At 44.0% G+C, this 20,311-nt stretch overlaps 1 protein-coding gene and 1 long non-coding RNA gene across 6 annotated transcripts in view; one reads left to right on the plus strand and one right to left on the minus strand.

Moving 5' to 3' along the window:
• Window positions 1-14,822, minus strand: part of BOD1L1 (biorientation of chromosomes in cell division 1 like 1) — a 57,234-nt gene extending 42,412 nt beyond the window's left edge. For 3 of the 5 annotated variants that reach the window (XR_007137408.1, XM_047798047.1, XM_047798049.1), the window contains exons 1-5: window positions 14,455-14,816; window positions 8,434-8,558; window positions 2,484-2,674; window positions 1,412-2,026; window positions 403-552 (exon numbers count right to left, since the gene is read on the minus strand). Coding sequence is in view for 4 of the 5 variants with exons in the window: in XM_047798047.1 (XP_047654003.1) it covers window positions 403-552; window positions 1,412-2,026; window positions 2,484-2,674; window positions 8,434-8,558; window positions 14,455-14,697 (1,324 nt within the window). In the remaining variant the exon portion in view is untranslated. Of the gene's footprint in view, window positions 1-402; window positions 553-1,411; window positions 2,027-2,483; window positions 2,675-8,433; window positions 8,559-14,454 lie in introns of those variants that run through there. The other 2 variants (XM_047798046.1, XM_047798050.1) reach the window with 2 other exon arrangements.
• Window positions 14,823-16,434: 1,612 nt separating this feature from the next.
• The window catches only part of LOC125138256 (uncharacterized), a 105,511-nt gene continuing 101,634 nt past the window's right edge, over window positions 16,435-20,311 (plus strand). The window contains exon 1 of the long non-coding RNA XR_007137612.1: window positions 16,435-16,891. This is a non-coding gene — a long non-coding RNA (uncharacterized LOC125138256). The remainder of the gene's footprint in view (window positions 16,892-20,311) is intronic.

Genomic DNA, 20,311 nt, shown 5'->3' on the forward strand with positions numbered 1-20,311 from the left:
GGTTGCGGGTTCGGTCCCTGCCCTTGCTCAGTGGGTTAACGATCCGGCGTTGCCGTGAGCTGTGGTGTAGGTTGCAGACGTGGCTCGGATCCCGCGTTGCTGTGGCTCTGGCGTAGCCCAGTGGCTACAGCTCCGATTCAACCCCTAGCCTGGGAACCTCCATATGCAGCGGGAGCGGCCCAAGAAATAGCAACAACAACAACAACAACAACAATAACAACAACAAAAGACAAAAAAAAAAAAAAGAAAAAAAGAAACACATCTTCCAACTTCAGAGTCCCATGTTCCCGACACCAGGGCTAGTCGTTCAACCACACTGTCTTTCACAACACAACCGTCTGAACAATCAAAACATGCTGGACGGGAAGCTTCAGAGAGGCATTATTAAATAAAATACTTTACCGTCTGATGTGATCTCTCCTTCCTCCATGCTGTCAGACACTACAACTTCCTCCTCGGTGTCTTCCTCAAAAGATGAAAGGTCACTGGTGTGGACAGAGCTAACTGTGATGTCTGTGAGTCCATCCACATCAGAATCTATCAAAGAGAAATCTCCAAAAGAAAAATAAAACAGAAAACACATCATCTTGTTTTAAGAACATACTCCGCACCCAATTCCAAGATTGCATTTAAACGTTCCTACTTTAAAAACTGTCAAACGGAGTTCCCATCATGGCTCAGTGGTTAATGGGCCTGACTGGTTAACCATGGGGACTTGGGTTCAATCCCTGGCCTTGCTCAGTGGGTTGGGGATCCAGCATTGCTGTGAGCTGTGGTGTAAGTCAAAGAGGTGGCTTGGATCCTGTGTTGCTGTGGCTATGGCGTAGGCCAGCAGCTGTGGCTCTGATTTGAACCCTAGCCTGGGAACCTCCATATGCCTCAGGTGTGGCCCTAAAAAGACAAAAGGACAAAAAATAAAATAAATAAAAAAAACAAAAACTGTCAAAGAACTTCAACTTCAGAAATAATCTTTCATCATCAGTAACCAATATCAGATAAGGCAGAGTTGTTTCCAGAAAATACAAAAGAAAACCATTATCCTATAAAATTAATGAAACTGATAATTCATGATGTGATATAAAAAGGGAAATTTTAAGTAACTGGAATATTCACTAGCTAATATTTTAAAAACTAGGGTATTCGATCATGAATTAAGTTTCTTCGAATAATGTATGTGGACAAATTATGAGTTAAAGTATAAGGTTTAGAGCCTCTCTGTTCATTTACTTTGTGAACTGCTACATCTGTACAGAAAAGGAATATATATGTGCTCATGGCTCATATTTTAGCAAAGAGAATACGAATGTTCAGGCTCTTAAAACACACTTATTACAACTTCAAGGCAAATTTGATGCACCCCCAGTGGACACTCAGTGTTCTTCAAACTCCTGCGATTTTTCTAAGTTTTTACCTTCTCTTGCTCCTTCACCAGTTTTAGCTTTACTATTGTTTTTTTCTGAAGGAAGTTTTGAACATTCTGCATCTTTATCTTTTGTTTGTCTTTCATCTTTCACTTTTTGTACATCTTCACTCCTTTTTGAGTGATCCAATTTCTTCTCAGTCTTCTCCTTCTTTTCTTTCTTTCTTTCTCCCTTTTCACTGCTGTCTGCTTTCTTTTCACCTTTGTCTGTTGATTTATTTTTTGGGTCACTGCTTTCTTGCTGAACATCTTTATTTAGCAGAACTGAACTATTGCTCTCTTTTGTGTGATTTTTACTTTCTTCAACTGGACCTGGGAGATCATTAAGTTCTTCTGACTTCAGGGCTGTCTCCTGTCCTTCCCCTGCAGAGTCAGGTGTAGGTTTTTCTTTTTCAGTCGCATCCTCTGAAGTTCTCTCCTTCTCGGCACTAGTGTCAGTGCTTGGCTGAGATGGGAGTTTTTTGGATGTTCTCTCACAGGCCTTGGCATTTGACGTTTCTGTTGAAGCCCTGGCAGCGCTAGCTTCTTGGTTAAGAGAGGTGATGGTCTCCAAGATTGACATGGCGTCACTGGCCACGTTTGCACTGGGCCCAGGGGCAGGGACACCTTCAAGGGAAAGACACAGTCTAAAATAAATTTATGCTGAAGGTAAACCCCTCTGCTGAATCAAGGCCACTCACCACTGGCATCCTTATATGACACATATGCCTTTAGACTTTCAGGTGCTGGTATTGGGACCTAACACATTCTCCATTCTCTACTTCTCTAATACAGTATCTTAGGAAAGGCACCATGCAAATGTGAGAATAATTCCCAGAAAAAGAGTGTTTTCTCTAATTATTTTAATTATCCCTTCTACTGAAACACACATACATGTACCCCTACTACATTGCTAAAATGCTTATTATTTAAAATTCCTGCTCAGGAATTTGGGTGATAACTAAAGTAAATACGATTTCACTAGAGTGACCAAGTTGATGATTTAAAGAACTAAACACCCCTAACTTGATACTCAGTTCAAGAAGAAAAGCAATGGAACTGACCAAGAGCAAAAGCAAAGCACCTTGTGTAATGACGGAAGAGTCTGGTTTCTCATCATCAGGTGCTGTGCTGCCACCTGTTTCCTCTTTGTGATTTAACGTGGCCAGAAACTCATGCACTGCTTTCTCCACCTGAGGTCTGAAGGTGTGGTTGATCTTTGGATCCACAACCTGAGAAATAATTCGGTCAATACCAGACTCCAACATTCCTGATCTGAAACACAGGATAATTCACAGAAAGGTAAAAAAGTTATTCTATACTACTTGTATTATTACTTTTAAGTAAAGCTGAATCTATTACACGGATGTTCAACATTAAGTTGCCTCCAATCCATTCATTTGGAAATCCACAAAGAACACGCAATGGAAAGTAAGTTTCAGGAGTTCCTGCTGTGGCTCAGTAAAACCAGACTAGTATCCTGAATGAGGATGCAGGTTTGATCCCTGGCCTTACTCAGAGAGTTAAGGATCTGGCGTTGCTGTGAGCTGTGTGGTGTAGGTCACAGATGCGGCTCGGATCTGGCACTGCTATGGCTGTGGAGTAGGCCAGCGGCTACAGCTCCAGTTTGATCCCTAGCCTGGAAACCTCTGTATGCCATAGGTATGACCCTAAAAAGACAAAAAAAAAAAAAAAGTCATCCTACAGTGGCATTTAATATACCACAGTGCCAAAAAAACATGTAAACTTCCCACCACTATGTCACTAGTGGAAAGACTAAAGCAGACAAAACAAAAACAAAACAGCCTTAGAATTGGACATAGCACACTATCTAAAGGCCAGGCTTATACATGATGCTCCCCTTACCTCAAGTCTGCCCATGGTAGATGGGATTAAAGTCACTAATGCTGACTTCTGAGTATAAAACAAATCTATGGGCTTCCCCCTCCCCACTTTCTTTAAGCAGAAAAATGTAAGCCTTTTATGAGTATTAGGGTCTCCAGGAAAACAGAATACAAAGCTTCCAAAAAAAGAAAAAAAAAAAGAAAACTTCAGAGGAACAAAAATAAAACTTAGGACTTCTGGTGTTCTTTTTATTACCTGCTTGCTATAAAAATAAATGACTTATTCCTCAGCAATTATGTTATGAGTGTCTTCTATACAGCAGGCACCATTCTAGCCTCAGCTGCTGCAAAACAGACCTGGTCCCTGTTCTGGTGGGAAAGACACAATTAAAATGCAAGACGACAGGAACTAGGACACACCATACACTGTAGGAAAAGAGTAGAATAAGGAATTAAAAGCTATGTCTGAAGTAATTTGGAATGCTTCACAAAGGAGAAGACATTTAGCTTGCATCTTGATTTCCAGAGAAAAGAAGGAGAAGAAAGTGCCCAAGGAAATATATTTAAGAGGCAGATGACCAAGTATAAAACGCACAAGAAATCACAAAGGTGTCTGAACAAAATAAGAGGACATGAATTTAAGAAATGCACTTTAACCCTGTTTCTTTCTAGCAAAGAACTTGAGGAGCCACAGATCCCTGGGCAGTGCTGGGAGGGTTGGGTGCTGGTCCTTTTCAGCTTCAAGGCCTCCGGCTCCCTGGAGAATGAGGGAGGTGTCTCTCCTTACACCTCACAATGCTATTTCTGAGAGCAGCTCTGTCTGGAGTGGAGGATGGGTGTGGTTTTTGTTTCCTGAAGCATCTTGCAGCCCTGGGATACTGTAATTCCACTTACGTTATGTGGGCCATAGAGAAAAATGAGTCAACACGGCACAAAGTAGGTAACCTCCTTTCTAAAGTTCTAAGATTAAAAAAAAAAAAAAAAAAAAGCAAATCCTGTAAGCATTGCTACATCTTAGAGGTACCTTTAAAAAGTAGCGGGTGGAAAAGAAGCAAGGACAAGCAATCTGAAAAATGTTCTGAATTAAGGCTTAATTAAGCACAAAGGCACAAAATAAAAAAAAATAAACATCCACCTCCGAATCACTGCTTCGGTCTCTTTTTCTAATGTGTATGTTATGTTCTGGACCCTTGTGTACTTCAGTCCACTCTTAACAGAGGTCAGCTCTGATCTTAAAAACGAAGGCTGTGGTGCAACGGGATCAGTGGCATTTCTGCAACGCCAGGACACAGGTCCGATCCCTGGCCCAGCACAGTGGGTTAAAGGACCTAGTGCTGACATAGCTGCAGCATAGGTCGCAATTGCGGCTCGTATCTGATCCCTGGCTGGTTAGCTCCATGTGCTGTGGGGTGGCCAAAAAAGAAAGGAAAAAAAAAAAAAAACCCTCAGAAAACAGAGGCTTGCAACTAGAGACTATCATACTAAGTGCAGAAAGTCAGAAAGACAAAAACAAGCACCGTACAATATCACATACGTGGGGACTAAAATATGGCACAAATGAACCTACGTACAAAACAGAAACAGACTCACAGACAGACAACAGACTTGTGGTTGCCGGGTGGGGGGGCAGTGGGATGCACTGGGAATTTGGGGTTGGGAAGTACACTATAACATTTAGAATGGGTAAGCAATGAGGTCCTGCTGTACAGCACAGGGAACTATAATCCGATCTCCTGTGATAGACCATGATGGAAAAGAATGTAAAAAAAGAATATACATTTATATGTATAGATGAGTCACTTGCTATACAGCAGAAATTGGCACAACACTGTAAACCAACTATACCCAAATTTAAAAATAAATTAAAAAAATAAAAATATGAACTTACAAAAAAAAAAAAAAAATCAGAAGACCCCCCGCCCCCCCCCCCCCCCAAAAAAAAAACAGAGGCCAGTGCTAAGGACCACAGTGGTCTTCGTGGGCTCACTTCAGTGAGGTGGGGCCAGAGCTTTCCCACCAGAGGGAAGAGAAGCCATAGTTCTAGGTTCAAGGAGAAAGTCAAAATGCTAGCAGCTAGCACTGTCCTGGTGAAAGCTACTTTCCTTGTCTTCCTTTTAAACCCTGTACAGTTAAGGTCATTATTTCTGAGCTTCCTAGCATTTTCATTTATTTATTTATTTAAAATTATTTTTTACTTTTTAGGGCCTTACCCATGGCATATGGAAGTTCGCAGGCTAGGGATCGAATCAGAGCTGCAGCTGCTGGCCTACATCATAGCCACAGCAATTTGGGATCCAAGCTGTGTCTGCGACCTACGCCACAGCTCACAGCAACGCCAGACCCTCAAACCCACTGATGGAGGCCAGGGATCGAACCCGAATCCTCATGGATCCTAGTCGGGTTCGTTAACCACTGAGCTGTGGAGAGAACTCCCCTAGCATTTTTAGATTCTGTTGTACAAATGAATGCATAAATATAATAAAACTTTGTTCCACCTATTGATTTGGCAGATTGGCTATTAAACTGAACCATCCCAAATTGCTGATATTTGACTGTTTTGTCCTACAAAAATGGCAACTGTAGAAGGCTCAATCTAATAAACTGAGTATTTCTCAAAGTATACGTAAGAACAACTGTCTGAAATTGTATTAATAGGGGCTAGTCTATCCCTGTACTGTTAGACACAACCAGTCTTTATTTAAAGAAACTTTATAATGTTATTTAAGAGACATAAGCTTACTAATGGAATTTAAATAAGAGAAAAACTTAATTAAAAATTAACATAGCTAGAAGAAAATTTACAGATGTCCCAAGAAGAGCAATGCCTAAATTCCTCAGGAGCCTGCTGTTTGCCTTGTTTTCAAATGTCTCTAGGGGACAGCCCTCTTCAACCACAAGCAGACGGCTCCAGTGTTAACTGCTGACAGCCACATGAACCCCTTGCCAACGTGTCTGGCAACCCCTCACTGAATAAGATTATGCGAAAATGATGTCTTATATTGGCATAACTTTTTTTGTTGTTTGTTTTTTTGTCTTTTCTAGGGCCATACCCACGGCATATGGAGGTTCCCAGGCTAGGGGTCTAATTAGAGCTGTAGCTGCCCACCTACGCCATAGACACAGCAACGCAGGATCTGAGCCATGTCTGCGACTTACACCACAGTTCATGGCAACGCCGGATCCTTAACCCACTGAGGGAGGCTACAGATGGAACCCGAAACCTCAAGGTTCCTACTCGGATTTGTTAACCATTGCGCCACGACAGGAACTCCTTAACTTTTTTTTTTTTTGTCTTTTTTTGTCTTTTAGGGCCACATCGGTGGCATGAGGAGGTTCCCAGGCTAGGGGTCCAATAGGAGTTGTAGTTGCCAGCCTACGTCAGAGCCACAGCAACTCAGGATCTGAGCCGCACCTGCTACCTACACCACAACTCACGGTAACGCCAGATCCTTAACCCACTGAGCAAAGCCAGGGATCAAATCTGCATCCTCATAGATGCCAGTTGGATTCGCTAACTGCTGAGCTATGATGGGAACTCCCTGACATACCATTTTAAGTGACTGATTTTACATGGGCAAGACTGAGTTTAGTTCCCTTTGTAGAATGAGATACATGACTGCTTCCCTCCTTTATAGGTTTTGTATGCTAAGGAGTAAATTCTGAGAAATTTGCCTTGAACTTGGTCTCTCAACATATGGGGAAAAAAAAAAATCCCAGACTCTCCCTTTTCTCAACGTACTTTTAAAGCACTGTGATCCTCTGTGAAAAGGAAGGCAGCTATGCACTGCTGTGTGACAGTGTCCCGTAGTCCATGGAGCTCTGTGTAAGTGTGGGGGTGCACTAGGTGACAGTGTCAGTAAGCCTCGCTCTCCCACTCCACCCCCCGCCCCCACTATTCTGGTTATTGTTCTACTGAAGGTCTGAAAAGTGAGTAACAACCCCCCAGGCTGCCACCCAACAGGAAAGACTTTGCCTCTAGGTTTTCAGGAAAAGCTTTGACTTTTCCAGAAAAGCTATTATGGCATAGCTCTCTAAGAGCATCTTTTGAGCTCACCTGGACTCTTTTAAAGGTTCTTTAAAATGTAGTCAACAGAGCTATTGTTAAGTTTCCCTCTTCTCTTATTCCCTAGGAGACACAGTCTGAGCCCCCGCCCCTGGCTCCTGGTTTCTAGTATTACCTGTGGCTAAACGGGTCTTTGAGCCAGAGTGTGAAGGTTTACTTGTGGGGCTTCCTGTGTGTGGAACTATCAACGGAGAAACACGTTAGGTAGGTTTGCAACTGTCCTGAGGGATAAGAGGGAATTAGGGAGTAACAGCTCCAAAATAGACTGAACTGTTTAAAAGCCACATTTCATTCCAACAGATGACCTTGAAGGTAAATATTTGTCAAGGCAAGAAGATTAAGGCACTTCTTCGGTAATGCAGTCAACTTTTCTGGGGGTGAAGCAGGGATGGAAAGCCCAAGTCTTGTCTTGGCAAATATTTATATTCAAGAATGAGATCATATTGTAAATCTGCTTTGGGCAAAATAAATACGATTTTTTTGGGTCCCACTAAGCGTCCCAGCTTTCCTCACTCTTATCAAAAAAAAAAAAAAAAAAAGGCCCTGACAGGTTTCAATGCACCTTTCCCCCACCCCTTTTAGTTATACTTTACGAAAAAGCACAGGTAAAATCACAGTAAGCTGCAAAAAAAAAAAAAAAAAAGTAAAGGGTTATATTCGAACACAGAAGACACAGCCCCACATCCTCAAATTAGGGGAAAATGTTTTGATTTCAGCGATCTTTAATTTAGTCTTTATTTGTAAAAAAGAAATAGTAAAGCCTACTCTTTCAGGGTCAAGAAAATAACTGTGAATGTAACTGTATAGGATACACTTACCAATCAGGCATTTATCATCTATTCATAACCTATCTAGAGGGCTTTTTTTTTGAAGTCACACTGTCATTCCCTTCCTTCAATATTTCCAAAGGTCTACAGGAGAAATCAGTCTGTTAAATTTATGGGAGAGATATGAGGTGGTTAGAGCTTACTCTAGACTTATACTGTATCATAATATGAAGTAGCCAAATCAAACTTGACAAAATTATCATGGGGTGAACAAAGTTCTGCATAATGTCCCTGCTTTCAGGCAAAGGACCTCGTGACATCCTCAAGCCCTCTGAGGAACTCTGCAATCCTGAGACTTACTTGAGCACTTGCTGTCGAATACTGTTTCTTAGCTGATTTTTATTGAGGTGGGGACTCCAGGTATGAGTTGCTAAGTGGTTTGCAACAAAGTTGTCAACACGCTGTCTCAGGTTCTGATAGGCAGGCTAGAAAGAAAGAAAAAGACAAGACATGAATGTTAAACATCTCTAATGCTGGGAGTTCCTGCTGTGGCTCAGTGGTATGGAACCTGACTAGAGTCCATGAGGACTCTGGTTTGATCCCCGGCCTCGCTCAGTGGGTTAAAGATCCCACATTGTGGTGGTTGTGGTGTAGGCCAACAGCTGTAACTATGATTCTACTGCTAGCCTGGGAACTTCCATTTGCTGCAGCTCCAGCGGAAAAAGAGCAAAAAAAAAAAAAAAAAAACTCTAATGCCACACAATATCATTATGGATAGTCTCAGGAATTTGAGTGTTTTTAACAGTGTTAATATTTCTTAGATTATGGTACCAATGTGGCAACAAGTTCACAGTTTATGACAATCCTACTTCAGGATAATTGAAGAGAAATTCAATCACCATTTATTTTGTCTTAAGACATGTTGTTAGAGATGAGGAAAACAAAGATATATTTATAGACAAGGGACTAGAGAATCAGATACCAGTTAGGTGTCACGATTAGATGATTTGGAGCAAAGAAAGGGAGAGTAGCAGAGGAAGTAAACCTTCACTGAGAATGTGGCATCTGAGTTGGATCTTCAAAGTTTCATGGTGCAGCTGGGACTAGGAAAGATGGCCTTGCAGCCACAGCAACAATGTAAGAGCAAGTAGATAAGAAAATGTGAGGTAAGGAGCATTAGGGAGCCCCCGCATTAAGTCCAGTTTGGTTGGCAAAGAGGATACAAAATAGCAGGGAAGTGAGGCTGGAGACCTAGCTTGAAGCCAAAGTCTGGAAGGATGAGGTACCAGTGTAGGAGTCTGGAATTATGGGATACAGAATGGGAACCACTGCACATATGAGCAGAGGGATAGGGGATAGCTGAGCTTTCTAATGACTGATTAAAGAGCAAACAGGCAAAATATACTCAGGAAAGCATGTAAATCTGGAATAATGAAGGTCTGTACTGGGCTGGCAAATATGAGCTGAAAGGCATGGATCCAAGAGAAATTGGATCCATGGATCCAGGGACAACTGCTGGAACTAGGCATTAAGTTAGATGCAAGGTACTGGTTCTTAACAGAAAGCAATTTTGCCTCCCTTACCTGGCAGTGTCTGGAGACATTCTTGATTATCACGGCTGAGGAGAGCTGCTACTGGCATCTAGCAGAGAAGATGCCGAATATCCTACAATGCACAGGGCAGTCCGCCCAACAAAGAACTATCCAGGCGAAAACGTCAGCTATGCTAAAGCTGAGGACTAATATTAAGGGAGGCAGGAGTGAGGACACACACTATGCCATCTCTACTTAAAATGACACGGCCTGGAGGCATATATTAAAATGATACGGCCTAGAAGGAATGTTTGACCACTCAATCAGGACTGCATCCTTTGTTCCTAGAAGCTGTCCCCCACCACTCACGGTCCTTATCTCTCTTTTATGGGCTTTTAATGTAGATGGGTTTGAGTGTTCCCCAGTGATTTTAAGCAAAACTGCAAAATCTTCTTGCTATTTGCTCCCTTACCCTTCAAAGCTTATTGCCCAGTGACAAGTTCTCACACCTTTAATCTTATACACCTTCTCCTGGTTCATTTGCTAACTTCTCACCTTCAGAGCTCACCCTCATCTGTGAAGTCATCCTGAAACCCAAGGACGTTTCCTTGGCCCTTCTCCAATGTTCCAACTGTCTCCTAGACAAACTATCATTCAAGTAATTCTTGTGTTTTTTTTTTCTTTTTTCTTTTTCTTAGGGCTGCACCTGCAGCATATAGAGGTTCCCAGGCTAGGGGTGGAATTGGAGCTTTAGCTACTGGCCTATACCACAGGAACACCACCACCAGATGGGAGCTGCGTGTTCGACCAACACCAGAACTCATGGCAACGCCAGATCCTTAACCCACTGAGCAAGGCCAGGGATAAAACCTGCAACCTCATGGTTCCTAGTCAGATTCATTTCCGCTGCGCCACAACGGGAACTCCTCTTGTGTTGTATTACATCTTGGGAAGGGGAGTATTTATCTCCTTATTGAAATGTAAGCCTGCTCCTCCCACTCTTTTAATCACACTGCTAGGCAGATAAGCAATTAAAAAGTAGTTGTCAGATGAGATGACTGGGTGACTAGGTAAGACAAATGATAAAGGATTTAACCCTTTGTGACACCTCTTCTTCCCTTCCAATTTCCAGACTTTTGTTAATACCTATTCTCTATGCTATCAAAAAATGGTCTCTAGGAGGGTAACGAATCTGACTAGGAACCATGAAGCTGCGGGTTCGAACCCTGGCCTTGCTCAGTGGGTTAAGGATCCAGCGTTGCCATGAGCTGTGGTGTAGTTTGCAAGACTCGGCTTGATCCTGCGTTGCTGTGGCTCTGGTGTAGGCCGGCAGCTACAGCTCCGATTGGACCCCGAGCCTGGGAACCTCCATATGCCTTGGTAGCAGCCCAAGAAAATGGCAAAAAAGACAAACAAACAAACAAAACCTCTAGATCATTTCTCATGTTCCTCCCCATTTATCCAAAATCAATGTGAACAAAAATTAATTTTTTCCCCCAAATCCTAAAACATAATTCTTCTTCCCAGTATTCCCCAATCTCAGAAACATTAGGTTCAAACACCACAATGCATTTAGCACTCTAGTTGCCCCATAACCAGCTTCAATTTGAACTATAACAGGTAATTTTCTTGGTTTCTAAGTTCTCCTTTTGGTAAAAATCCTAGTGACTAGAAAGATATATTGGATTTCATCATTCTTCTGGAAGCAGCTATCGCTCTCTTCTTCCTTTTCCAGCGCTCTGGTCCATCACCCATGACTCCCCCCTTTCTCTTCCATCCCTCATCCAAACCATCAGTAAATCCTGTCAGCAGCAGCATCAAAATATAGCCAGAATCCAGACTGTATATATGCATGTTTGCCTGGGTCACTTTGATGTACAGTAGAAAATTGACAGAACACTGTAAACAAACTATAATGGAAAAAATAAAAATCTGACCACTTCTCCCTCACTGCTCCCACCCTGGTCTAGAGCAGACTCATCTCCTGTCCAGTTATTAATTACTGGCCTCCCTGCTTCTAACCTTGTCCATCTAGGTCCATTTTCCACAGTGCTGCTAGTGCCAATCTTCTAAAATTAGGGTAACCATATAATTTATTATCCAAACTTGACCATGACTGAGAGTGAAAGGGACAATGTTAATAATTACATACCGTCAAGCCACTTAAAATGGAAGTCAGGTCATGTCCTGCTCAACACTTGCCAAAGGCTTCGCAGCTCCAGGAAGAGCCAAACTCTTACAAAGGTTTCCAAGGCCTACCCTATCTCCTCCCTTGCCTCCTATCACTTTTTCCCTAGCAGGTTCTGCCCTAGGCCTCTGCCACCTGCTGTGGTCTCTACAGGGAATGCTCAGCCCTGAGAGCTGGACAGCTCCTTCCCTCCCCTCAGGATGGCTCAGCTGTCATCTCATTGAAATCTTACTCCAAACACATCAGCTATCCTTTCCACCCTCATCTTTCTCTCTTTCCTCCATAGAACCTGTCAGAGACAATTTATTGGCTATTTTTCTCTGCTGGGATTCAAGCTCCATATCAGCAGCTCACTGCTGTATCTCTGGCACCTAAAGTAATGCCTGATACATAATAAGTATTTGTTGGGTGAATAAACTTATGTATATTTCTGTCTAACATTCCTTTCAAATCTAAAAAGAAATAAGAGTTCCCACTGTGGCACAGTGGGTTAAGAATCTGACTACAGCATCTTGGGTCACTGCAGAGGCGTGGGTTCAACACACAGCCTGGCACACAGTGGGTTAAAGGATCCAGCATTGCCATAGCTGTCACAGCTATGGCTTGGATTCAACCCCTACCCAGGAACTTCCATATGCCGCAGGTGCAGCCTTAAAAAAATAGTAATAACAAAAAAAAAAAAGGAAACAGACCATAATCATAGGGACCAGGAGCCATTATTTCTCAGTTATAAATATAACTGAGAAAGCATCCAAGAACTGGCCTTTATTACCTGGGGTGAAAGGTGCCAAATTTACATTAGTCAGTGAGCTCCCTGCCTGGGTCTGAATGATGGGACTCTCTTGATTTTCCCTCCTCAGACTCAGTGCAAAGGGGTCAGAATGGCTTTGTAACCTATCAGCTTGCTCCAGGGATCTGGCGTCTGGCGGTCAATAGCAGAGGAGCCTCAGCATTAGCTGGATCTTCCGGCTACATCTCAATGTGAATATGGGCATTTTCCCTAATTTTCATTAGACAGTCAAAGCAACTGTGCTTCCCTCCCACCCCTAAGAAATGTTCTAAGACTCCACTCTCGGAGGATCTGGCAGGGATATTAGAGAGCAGTGACATTCAGCGGGTGTGCTGGAAGAAGAAAGTTGAGCCTTTGATATTGCAGCCCCTCCCCCACCGCTGGTATATTTAAATTTTCAATTTACATACATGATGATAACACATATTTGTAGACTTCTGAGAACAGCAAAGTGAAACCTCTACTAGCTTTATTTAGTTGTACAGCATTTACTTGGCCATTTCCCATGGAAGGAAGGAAAGAAGAAAAGGCAGTAGGTATCACTTTCAAAAAGGTGGCTGTGCATATTTCCTAAAACAAAGTGAGAAAAACTATATACTTCCTATGTAGATAAACAGCCCCAAGTAAATTCTCTGTGGTGCAGAAACTCAGACGCCCCAAAAAAGCAACTGCTACTTCTGGTCTAAGTGATGGGCCGGAGTTCTTAAAAGGGAAGATGTCCCCAGATTGTCAGGAAGGTTTTCCCAGAGGAAATAACAGAACGGTGTGCAGTTCGTCTCAAAGCCCTTTTCTCTTTAGAACTGCCCAACATGCTATGAGAAAACTCTCCATCCCATCAAAACTCTAAACCAATGAGCCAAACCAGAACCAAGTTGAAAAACAAAACAAAACAAAACGATTTCCCAATTCTTTCCAATGGAAGCTCTCTGCTTCACTTGCTTCCAAGCTACTGGGTTTCCATCCATCTCATCCAGCTCCTTCCTGGTGTCCTCTACTCATCCTTTGCAGAACCAACTAGGTTTACCTGTTCCTGCTAACACCCCTTTCACGCGGACATGTAGTACAAAACTCCTTCCCCTTCCTAGCCCCGAACTCCTTTTGTACAGGAACTACTGTGCTGACCTCTCCCCTCTACCCCTCACTCTCCTGGACTCACTCTTTTGTCTGGTCCTCAACTCTCCTCAGTTCTCTCTACTCCTCACCTCTCACCCCACCTCCCTCTCCCTTCTCTCTGACTTGGCCTAAGCTACCGAAATCAGACAGTGGTTGGTAGAAACAAAAGTCCTGATCGCCCGCCCTAACTTTACACTGTCCAGCTACGTCTTACTCTTTATCTCTGCACCCCTCTCGAAGTTCAGAAATCCACGTTGCAAATAATTTGATCCATTACCACTTAGTAATTTCTCCAGAGGACAAAGACATGACCCCTATCAGAAATCTTCAAGGAAGGAAACAAAAATAACTTCGATACAAAGTAAACCAGGGGAAAAACAAAAAGGAGAGATGAAAGCGCCGTTAGCGGGAGTGTTTCCAAATAAGGCTCCGAAAGATCAAAGACTTCATCTTGCTCACTCCTATACTCCCAGCACCTAAGCAGTGCCTGGCACGGAGAAGGTGCTTAATTCTAGTCTGTTAAATGAACGGAAAGATAAGCGAATGAATGAACGCAGCGTGCCCAGCACAGTGCCTCGCAGAGCGCCAGCTGAGAGGAAGCAGCTGCACAGGGAGCTCGCCCCTAGGCGCGCTCCAGAGGGGCCCCAGATGGGGAAGCCGGGGCACCGACAGCTGCTGGGCGGGTGCGGGAGACACAGCGGGGGAAGGCGGCCGCGGGTCCTCCCCTACCCCGCCCGCAGCCCCCGCACGCCCCGAACCTTGGTGTCCACGTCGGCTAAGCAGTCTCTGCGGAACTGGTCGAAAAGCCCCTGGCTCTTGAGGTGATTCACGATCATGGCCACGAGCTGCGGGTCCCCGGCGCCGGCTCCCGCGCCGCCCGCCCCACCCGCGCCCGGGCCGGTCCCGGGGCCGGGCGGCGGCGGCGGCGGCTGCGGCTGCGGCTGCGGCGGGGGAGGTGGCGGCGCGGGAGGCGGCGGCTGCGGCTGCGGATTGGTGGCCATGGCAGCCCGGGCCGGGGAGGGCGCAAACCCAGGCGGGCAGCGCTCCTGGGAGGAGGCGGCTGCACGGGTCCCGCCGCCTGAGGGAAGCCAACGGGATGTTGTTACGGAACCAGCGGATCCAGAGTAACCCCGGAAGTGAAAGGGAATCGGGGGAAGGGAGGAAAAGGCGGTAACGATAGCAACGAAGTTCCGGCGACGGAGGCCGCGAGGGGCCAGTTCCGGCCGCCGCCGAGCGCGGGCGCCCTCGTGAGGCCGGGCTGCGTCGCCAGCGGCAGCGTGAAGCGGGAGGCCCGGTCTGCGCCGGGGCCTGGGCCTGGAGTCCAGTGTGGTCGGGCGTTCGACTCGCGCGACTCCCCGCCCGAGGGCCCACCGGGCTCCGGCTGGAAGCCGCCCAGGGTGGGGCAGCGAAACTTTGGCCCGGTTCCAACCACAGTGGCGTTTAGGCCTGACGCTCTTGCTCCCGTTTCACGGAGCGGTCGAAATCCGTAGACATTTCTAATGCGTTCTACCGGTAGAACTGCTTATTCCAAACGCGCCCAGCCCTCTTCGTCCTCAGCCTCTATTCGAGCTCACTTTTCTCCCAGGCAGGTAGCTCCAGGGGCCTCCTGTCTCTCTCCTCCCCACCCTATCCCGTTTTCCCTTGAGCATCCCCTGCTGCTTGCCAGGTGTGCCTTTAGTGAGAACCCGATCTTTCCAGCACTTTTTTTCCTGCTGGTGAAGACAAACCCACATGCTTTTAGTTTTCAGGGTTTTGTTATCAATCAGTTTCATCCATAGGTAGTGCTTACATAGCACGCGCTACGTGCCAGCCGTGATGTTTAGTGGGTTTATGTGCATTAATTCACCCAGTCTTTGGAACAGCTCTAAACTTAATCTTATTATACTATCACTAATTTGCAAATCAGAAAACTGAGATCTGAGGCAAATTAAGTAAATTGGCTAAAGTTATACAGACAACACACTGCCTGATCATGAACTGAATTATCTTTAAAATTATTATTGGTACACAATCAAAGCAAAGTATCACAAAAGTTCATAATTATTCAATAGAATGTAAAACTTATGGGGAAATGCATCTCGATGAAATGGATATTGTTGCTTTTTAAAATTCATAAATCTGTGAGTGATTATATCTTATTGCTAGGACGGGAAGGATTGAGCATCAATACCACTCTTAATTTCTAGTTTTTATAACTGTATGGCCTTAGAAATGGTGTTCATATAAACAAGTACTATACCTGGTAATCCGAATCCTATTGTAGCAACGTTGTAACTGAGCAGGGTCCTGTGCGGCTCCTGGGCACACAAGCCTTTCTGTGCCCTTCATTTCCTGTTTTTAAGGAATAAGCTTCAGTCTCCATGACCTTCCCTGAGCTCCAAAGGGCAGTTGATAATCAGGGCAGGAAAGGGATAAAGAGATCAGGGAGCAGCAGTCAAGAGACAATAATGCAGCCTTGGGGCAGGCCCTGGTTCCTCCTCAAGGAATATACATAACAATGTCTTGGAGCCTTTTTGCAGAACTAAAATCCCCAACATAGGGAAGAACTACCACATACAACATAGGGAGGACCACCAGAACCAGTCCTGGGCTGCTAATTATTTCTCAGCTTTGATCCTTATCTGCAGCCTTATTTTCCACTCCCCAAAGTATAAAACCACCCCCTAATCTCTCCCAAGGAGGGCATTAGTCTGTCTTTAAGGCATTAGTCTGCAGTGCCCTCCTTTACCTGGCAAAGCAATAAAGCTCTCTTTTTCTCCTTCACCTAAAACTCTGTCTCCAAATTTCCATTCAGCAATGGCAGACAGAAGCTGAGTTTCGGCAGCAAAATTTGAGGGCTCCAGGATCTGCCTGTGGGCAGGCGGCCCCACAGTGCTCTTGGCTGGATCAGACACTTTGAGGTTTCTCTCCACACCAGTCCCCCTTCAGGTGAGCAGAGGATTGGAGGACTCTTTTAGAGGCCAGACTGCTGAGAGTTTCCTGCCATGGGGCCGGCCCCGAGCAGAGCTGACTGGCCATCTTGGAAGTTGGAACTCCAGGGTGGAAAAGTGGTTGGAAGGCAGCTCTCACTGGCCTTGGGGGGACTCCTTCCTTTTCCCTCTGCTCCTGCCAACCAGAACTTCCCACTTCAAGAAGACTTTTTGGGAAGGAGAAAAGTAGCATCTGTGATTTCAAGACACCTCTGCCAGCATCTGGGTAAGTCCCAGGGCCTGCACTCTGAGGCCCCCTTGACCTTGTCCATCTGGGGACCCTTTGGTTCTTGTTTGGGGATTTTCCTTTTGGGAGATCCTATTTGTAATTCTGTGTCTTCCTTTTCCCTGACGAGGATTTGGGTTTTGCTTTCAATTTGGTGCTGGAGTATTTAATTCCACCTGATGGTACTCTACAAAAGATTTTGACTGAGGGTCTAGCCTAGGCCTCAGTTTTGCAAGCTAAGGAAAAACGAAGCCAATATGGCAAACGTCTTTGAAATTCCATCAGGCAGGGTCTGGGGACGATCTCAGGCAACTAGTCGACTTAGAGCTGTGAACCAATGTCTAAGATGTCTTAGCTGGAAGAGACTGAGGGGTTGGGCTGAGTGCTTAGGTAAGATACTTTTCCTCAAATTGGCTGCCTTAATGGAATTTGTCAGGATAAAGGTGAAGGTATTTCAGGAGAGCCTTTGCTCTGAAGAAAGGGACAAGACTTCTCTCTGCAGGTTATGGTTTTCTCAGGTGCCTGAGAAATTCAACAGGGGTGGTGGAGGCTGAGTCCTCCATGCAATGTCCCCGAGGGAAACCCACTCATTAATTAAAACCTGCTCAATTGGGGACAAGAATAAGAACTAGCCATTCGGCCATCTGAGTACCCGTGGTGTCCTAGATGCCACTGGGAGACCAGAGATAGTAAACTTTATCCTTGACAAGGTCAACTGTAAAATGGGACATGGAGGATACAGAACGGCTTGTGGGGCCCAGGAGCCTCACAGAGCCCTGCTCGGTTACTCTATCACACCGTACTTGATCTCAAAACATTAGATTTGAGGATCTTTGAGATGACTTTTCAGTTAGGCCCTCCTCCAGTGTTACTGGAAGTAGAGAATTGAAAACCACCTGAATTGCCAAAGGGTTTGTTTACCTAGTCCTTGTTCTTCTACTTTTTCAGTTTCTGAGAAATACACCAAACAGGTTTTAGCAAGACATCAAATGACTATGATTTAGACTTTTTTTTTTTTTTAATGAAGTGTATCTTGTTTAACCTGATATACTCAAATTTGGGGAAAAACCTAAACATAGTCCTTTTGCACAAATAACTTTCGGGTACATTTTTGTTGTTGTTACATGTAGTTCATTTGTGTGTTTGTCAAAAGTTTGCAGCTAATGAAACAGTTCCTAAAAGTTAAAACTTTCTGGAATAGGAATTGTTTGTTGTCTCACCTAATTAACAGCCCGTTTTCTTATCAAACTGGCCGAAATGGATTTATGAGAAACAGTTTGACTTCATTGTTTCAATTCACATAAAGTGTAGTGCATTTTGAGGACTGGAGTGAAGACTGCAGAGAACAAAAGTCATGTAATGAATCAAAAGCTTTATTACAGGAGTTCCTCTCTTGGTACAGCGGAAACAATCTGGCTAGGAACCATGAGGTTGCAGGTTCCATCCCTGGCCTTGCTCATTGGGTTAAGGATCCGGCGTTGCCATGAGCTGTGGTGTAGGTTGCAGAGGCAGCTCCGATCTGATGTGGCTGTGGCTGTGGCTGTGGTGTAGGCCAGTGGCTGCAGCTCTCAATAGACCCTAGCCTGGGAACCTCCATATGCCTTGGGTGCGGCCCTAAAAAGACAAAAAAAAAAAATATATTACTAAAAGCAATCCAGATTAAAATGGTATAAGGTGTGAACTGAAGTTTGGCACTTGCCATCAGCCTCCCCATGGGTTAAATTATGAACCACTGCAGCTACTGACTCTCAATGCCCTAGAAGGAGCTCAGGTTGAACATGGGAGTGAGGCCCTCTGTGCTCTGGGAAAACTGGAAGAACAGGTCTTGAGAGTCATATATTTTTAGGAGATTTTATGTGCCCAATTCTTGCATCTCCTCATATCTAGAAAAACACTAAAATCCTTCATGGTGATGTTTGCTTCTTATGATGGGTAGTAACCTTTGGGAGATCAGCAACAAACTTTTGTAAAATGTGTGTGTGCTGCATGCACCTCCCCCTCCTCTTTATCATATCCTGATATACCCCTTTTCCTCCTTGGGTGGTATTTCAGCCCGGTCTGTAGTTAACGATAAAACCAAGAATGTCAGAGTCTGTGAATGCAGTCATCTCCAAGGGTGAGAGCAGGTGAGTCCTGCAGACTGAAAACTCAGGATACTGGGACTGATAGTGGAGGTACATATCAAAGGAATGATTTCCGTGAGCCCAGGCGTCTTTTGTTCCTGCTCCCTGCCCTTTGTTGCAAAAACTTCTGTATATCCTAGCTCCTTCAACACCCCTCACAGCCTCGGGAAGTGGTTTTCAGTGGTTTTGTCGGGGCTGTCTGAGATGCTGTCTCCCAGGCTTAAGTCCTAATTTTGCCCCAAATAAAACTTAGCTCTTGACATTCAGGTTGTGCATTTTTTTGAGTCGACAAAGGTATAATTGTTTTATTAGTTATGAAAACATGATTAGAATATGACATGTTATCCTTTACTTAATTACCAAAAATGCAATACAGCATGTTGCTAAATGTGTAAGGTATTTATTGTGTGTAGTATGAGAAAAGGCATGGCATTTGTTTGGTATATATGGATGTGTATATTAAATTTGCTCAGCTGTTTGGGAATAACTAAAGAATCATCCATAAGAAATCAGCAAAACTCCATAGAGCTATTTAGACAAATGATTAAACGTTTAAAAAATGAAACAGTAAGGTATTTGCTACTAAAAGTGAATGGATTCAGCAGCTAATAAATAATTTTATGTTTTGCAAACAGCATATAGAAAATCCTAAATATTTTCTAATATGTAATAAGGTGAGAATTAGCCATAATTTCAATAGATAATTCACAGTTGATTTTTAAAAATGTATGTTAACTGTCATTGAATAACACACAGTGAATCTAAAAGAAAATATTTGTATCCATGGGTTCAAGTTACACTGGGCATACACATCATACTGGATACGGAGTAGCTTGAACAATTTGTTAGCCTTGGAAAACATTCTAGTTACATTGAAAAGAATCAGGGTCACTAATCTGCACTGCGTTAGCTGTTGCTAGGTGCTTTTCTTTCTACTTAAAGACAGATCCTAGGGAGGAGTATGGTGAAAACTGGGAGGAAAATAACATACATTTAAATCTTAAAAGTTGTTTTAAGCAGTCATCATTTCTTACCAATGACTTTGTTGCTTTGTTCTCTCTTCTTAAAGTTTTCTTAGAAACAGTAGCAGTAATGTTTGACAGCAGTGGGAGTATATGACCTCAAGGTGAGGTCTAAGAAAATTTGCCATTGCTCCCCTACCCCACTGAATATATGTCTGAATTCAGAACATCTTTGTGAATCAAATGTTTTCAAGAGTCAAATACTTTCTCCCTGAATATGACTGGACTCTCTTTTGGTTTCCTAAGTCTGATACTCAGGTGATAGGTAAACAAAC

Source organism: Phacochoerus africanus, chromosome 10 (assembly GCF_016906955.1).
Source record: "Phacochoerus africanus isolate WHEZ1 chromosome 10, ROS_Pafr_v1, whole genome shotgun sequence".
NCBI lineage: Eukaryota > Metazoa > Chordata > Mammalia > Artiodactyla > Suidae > Phacochoerus > Phacochoerus africanus.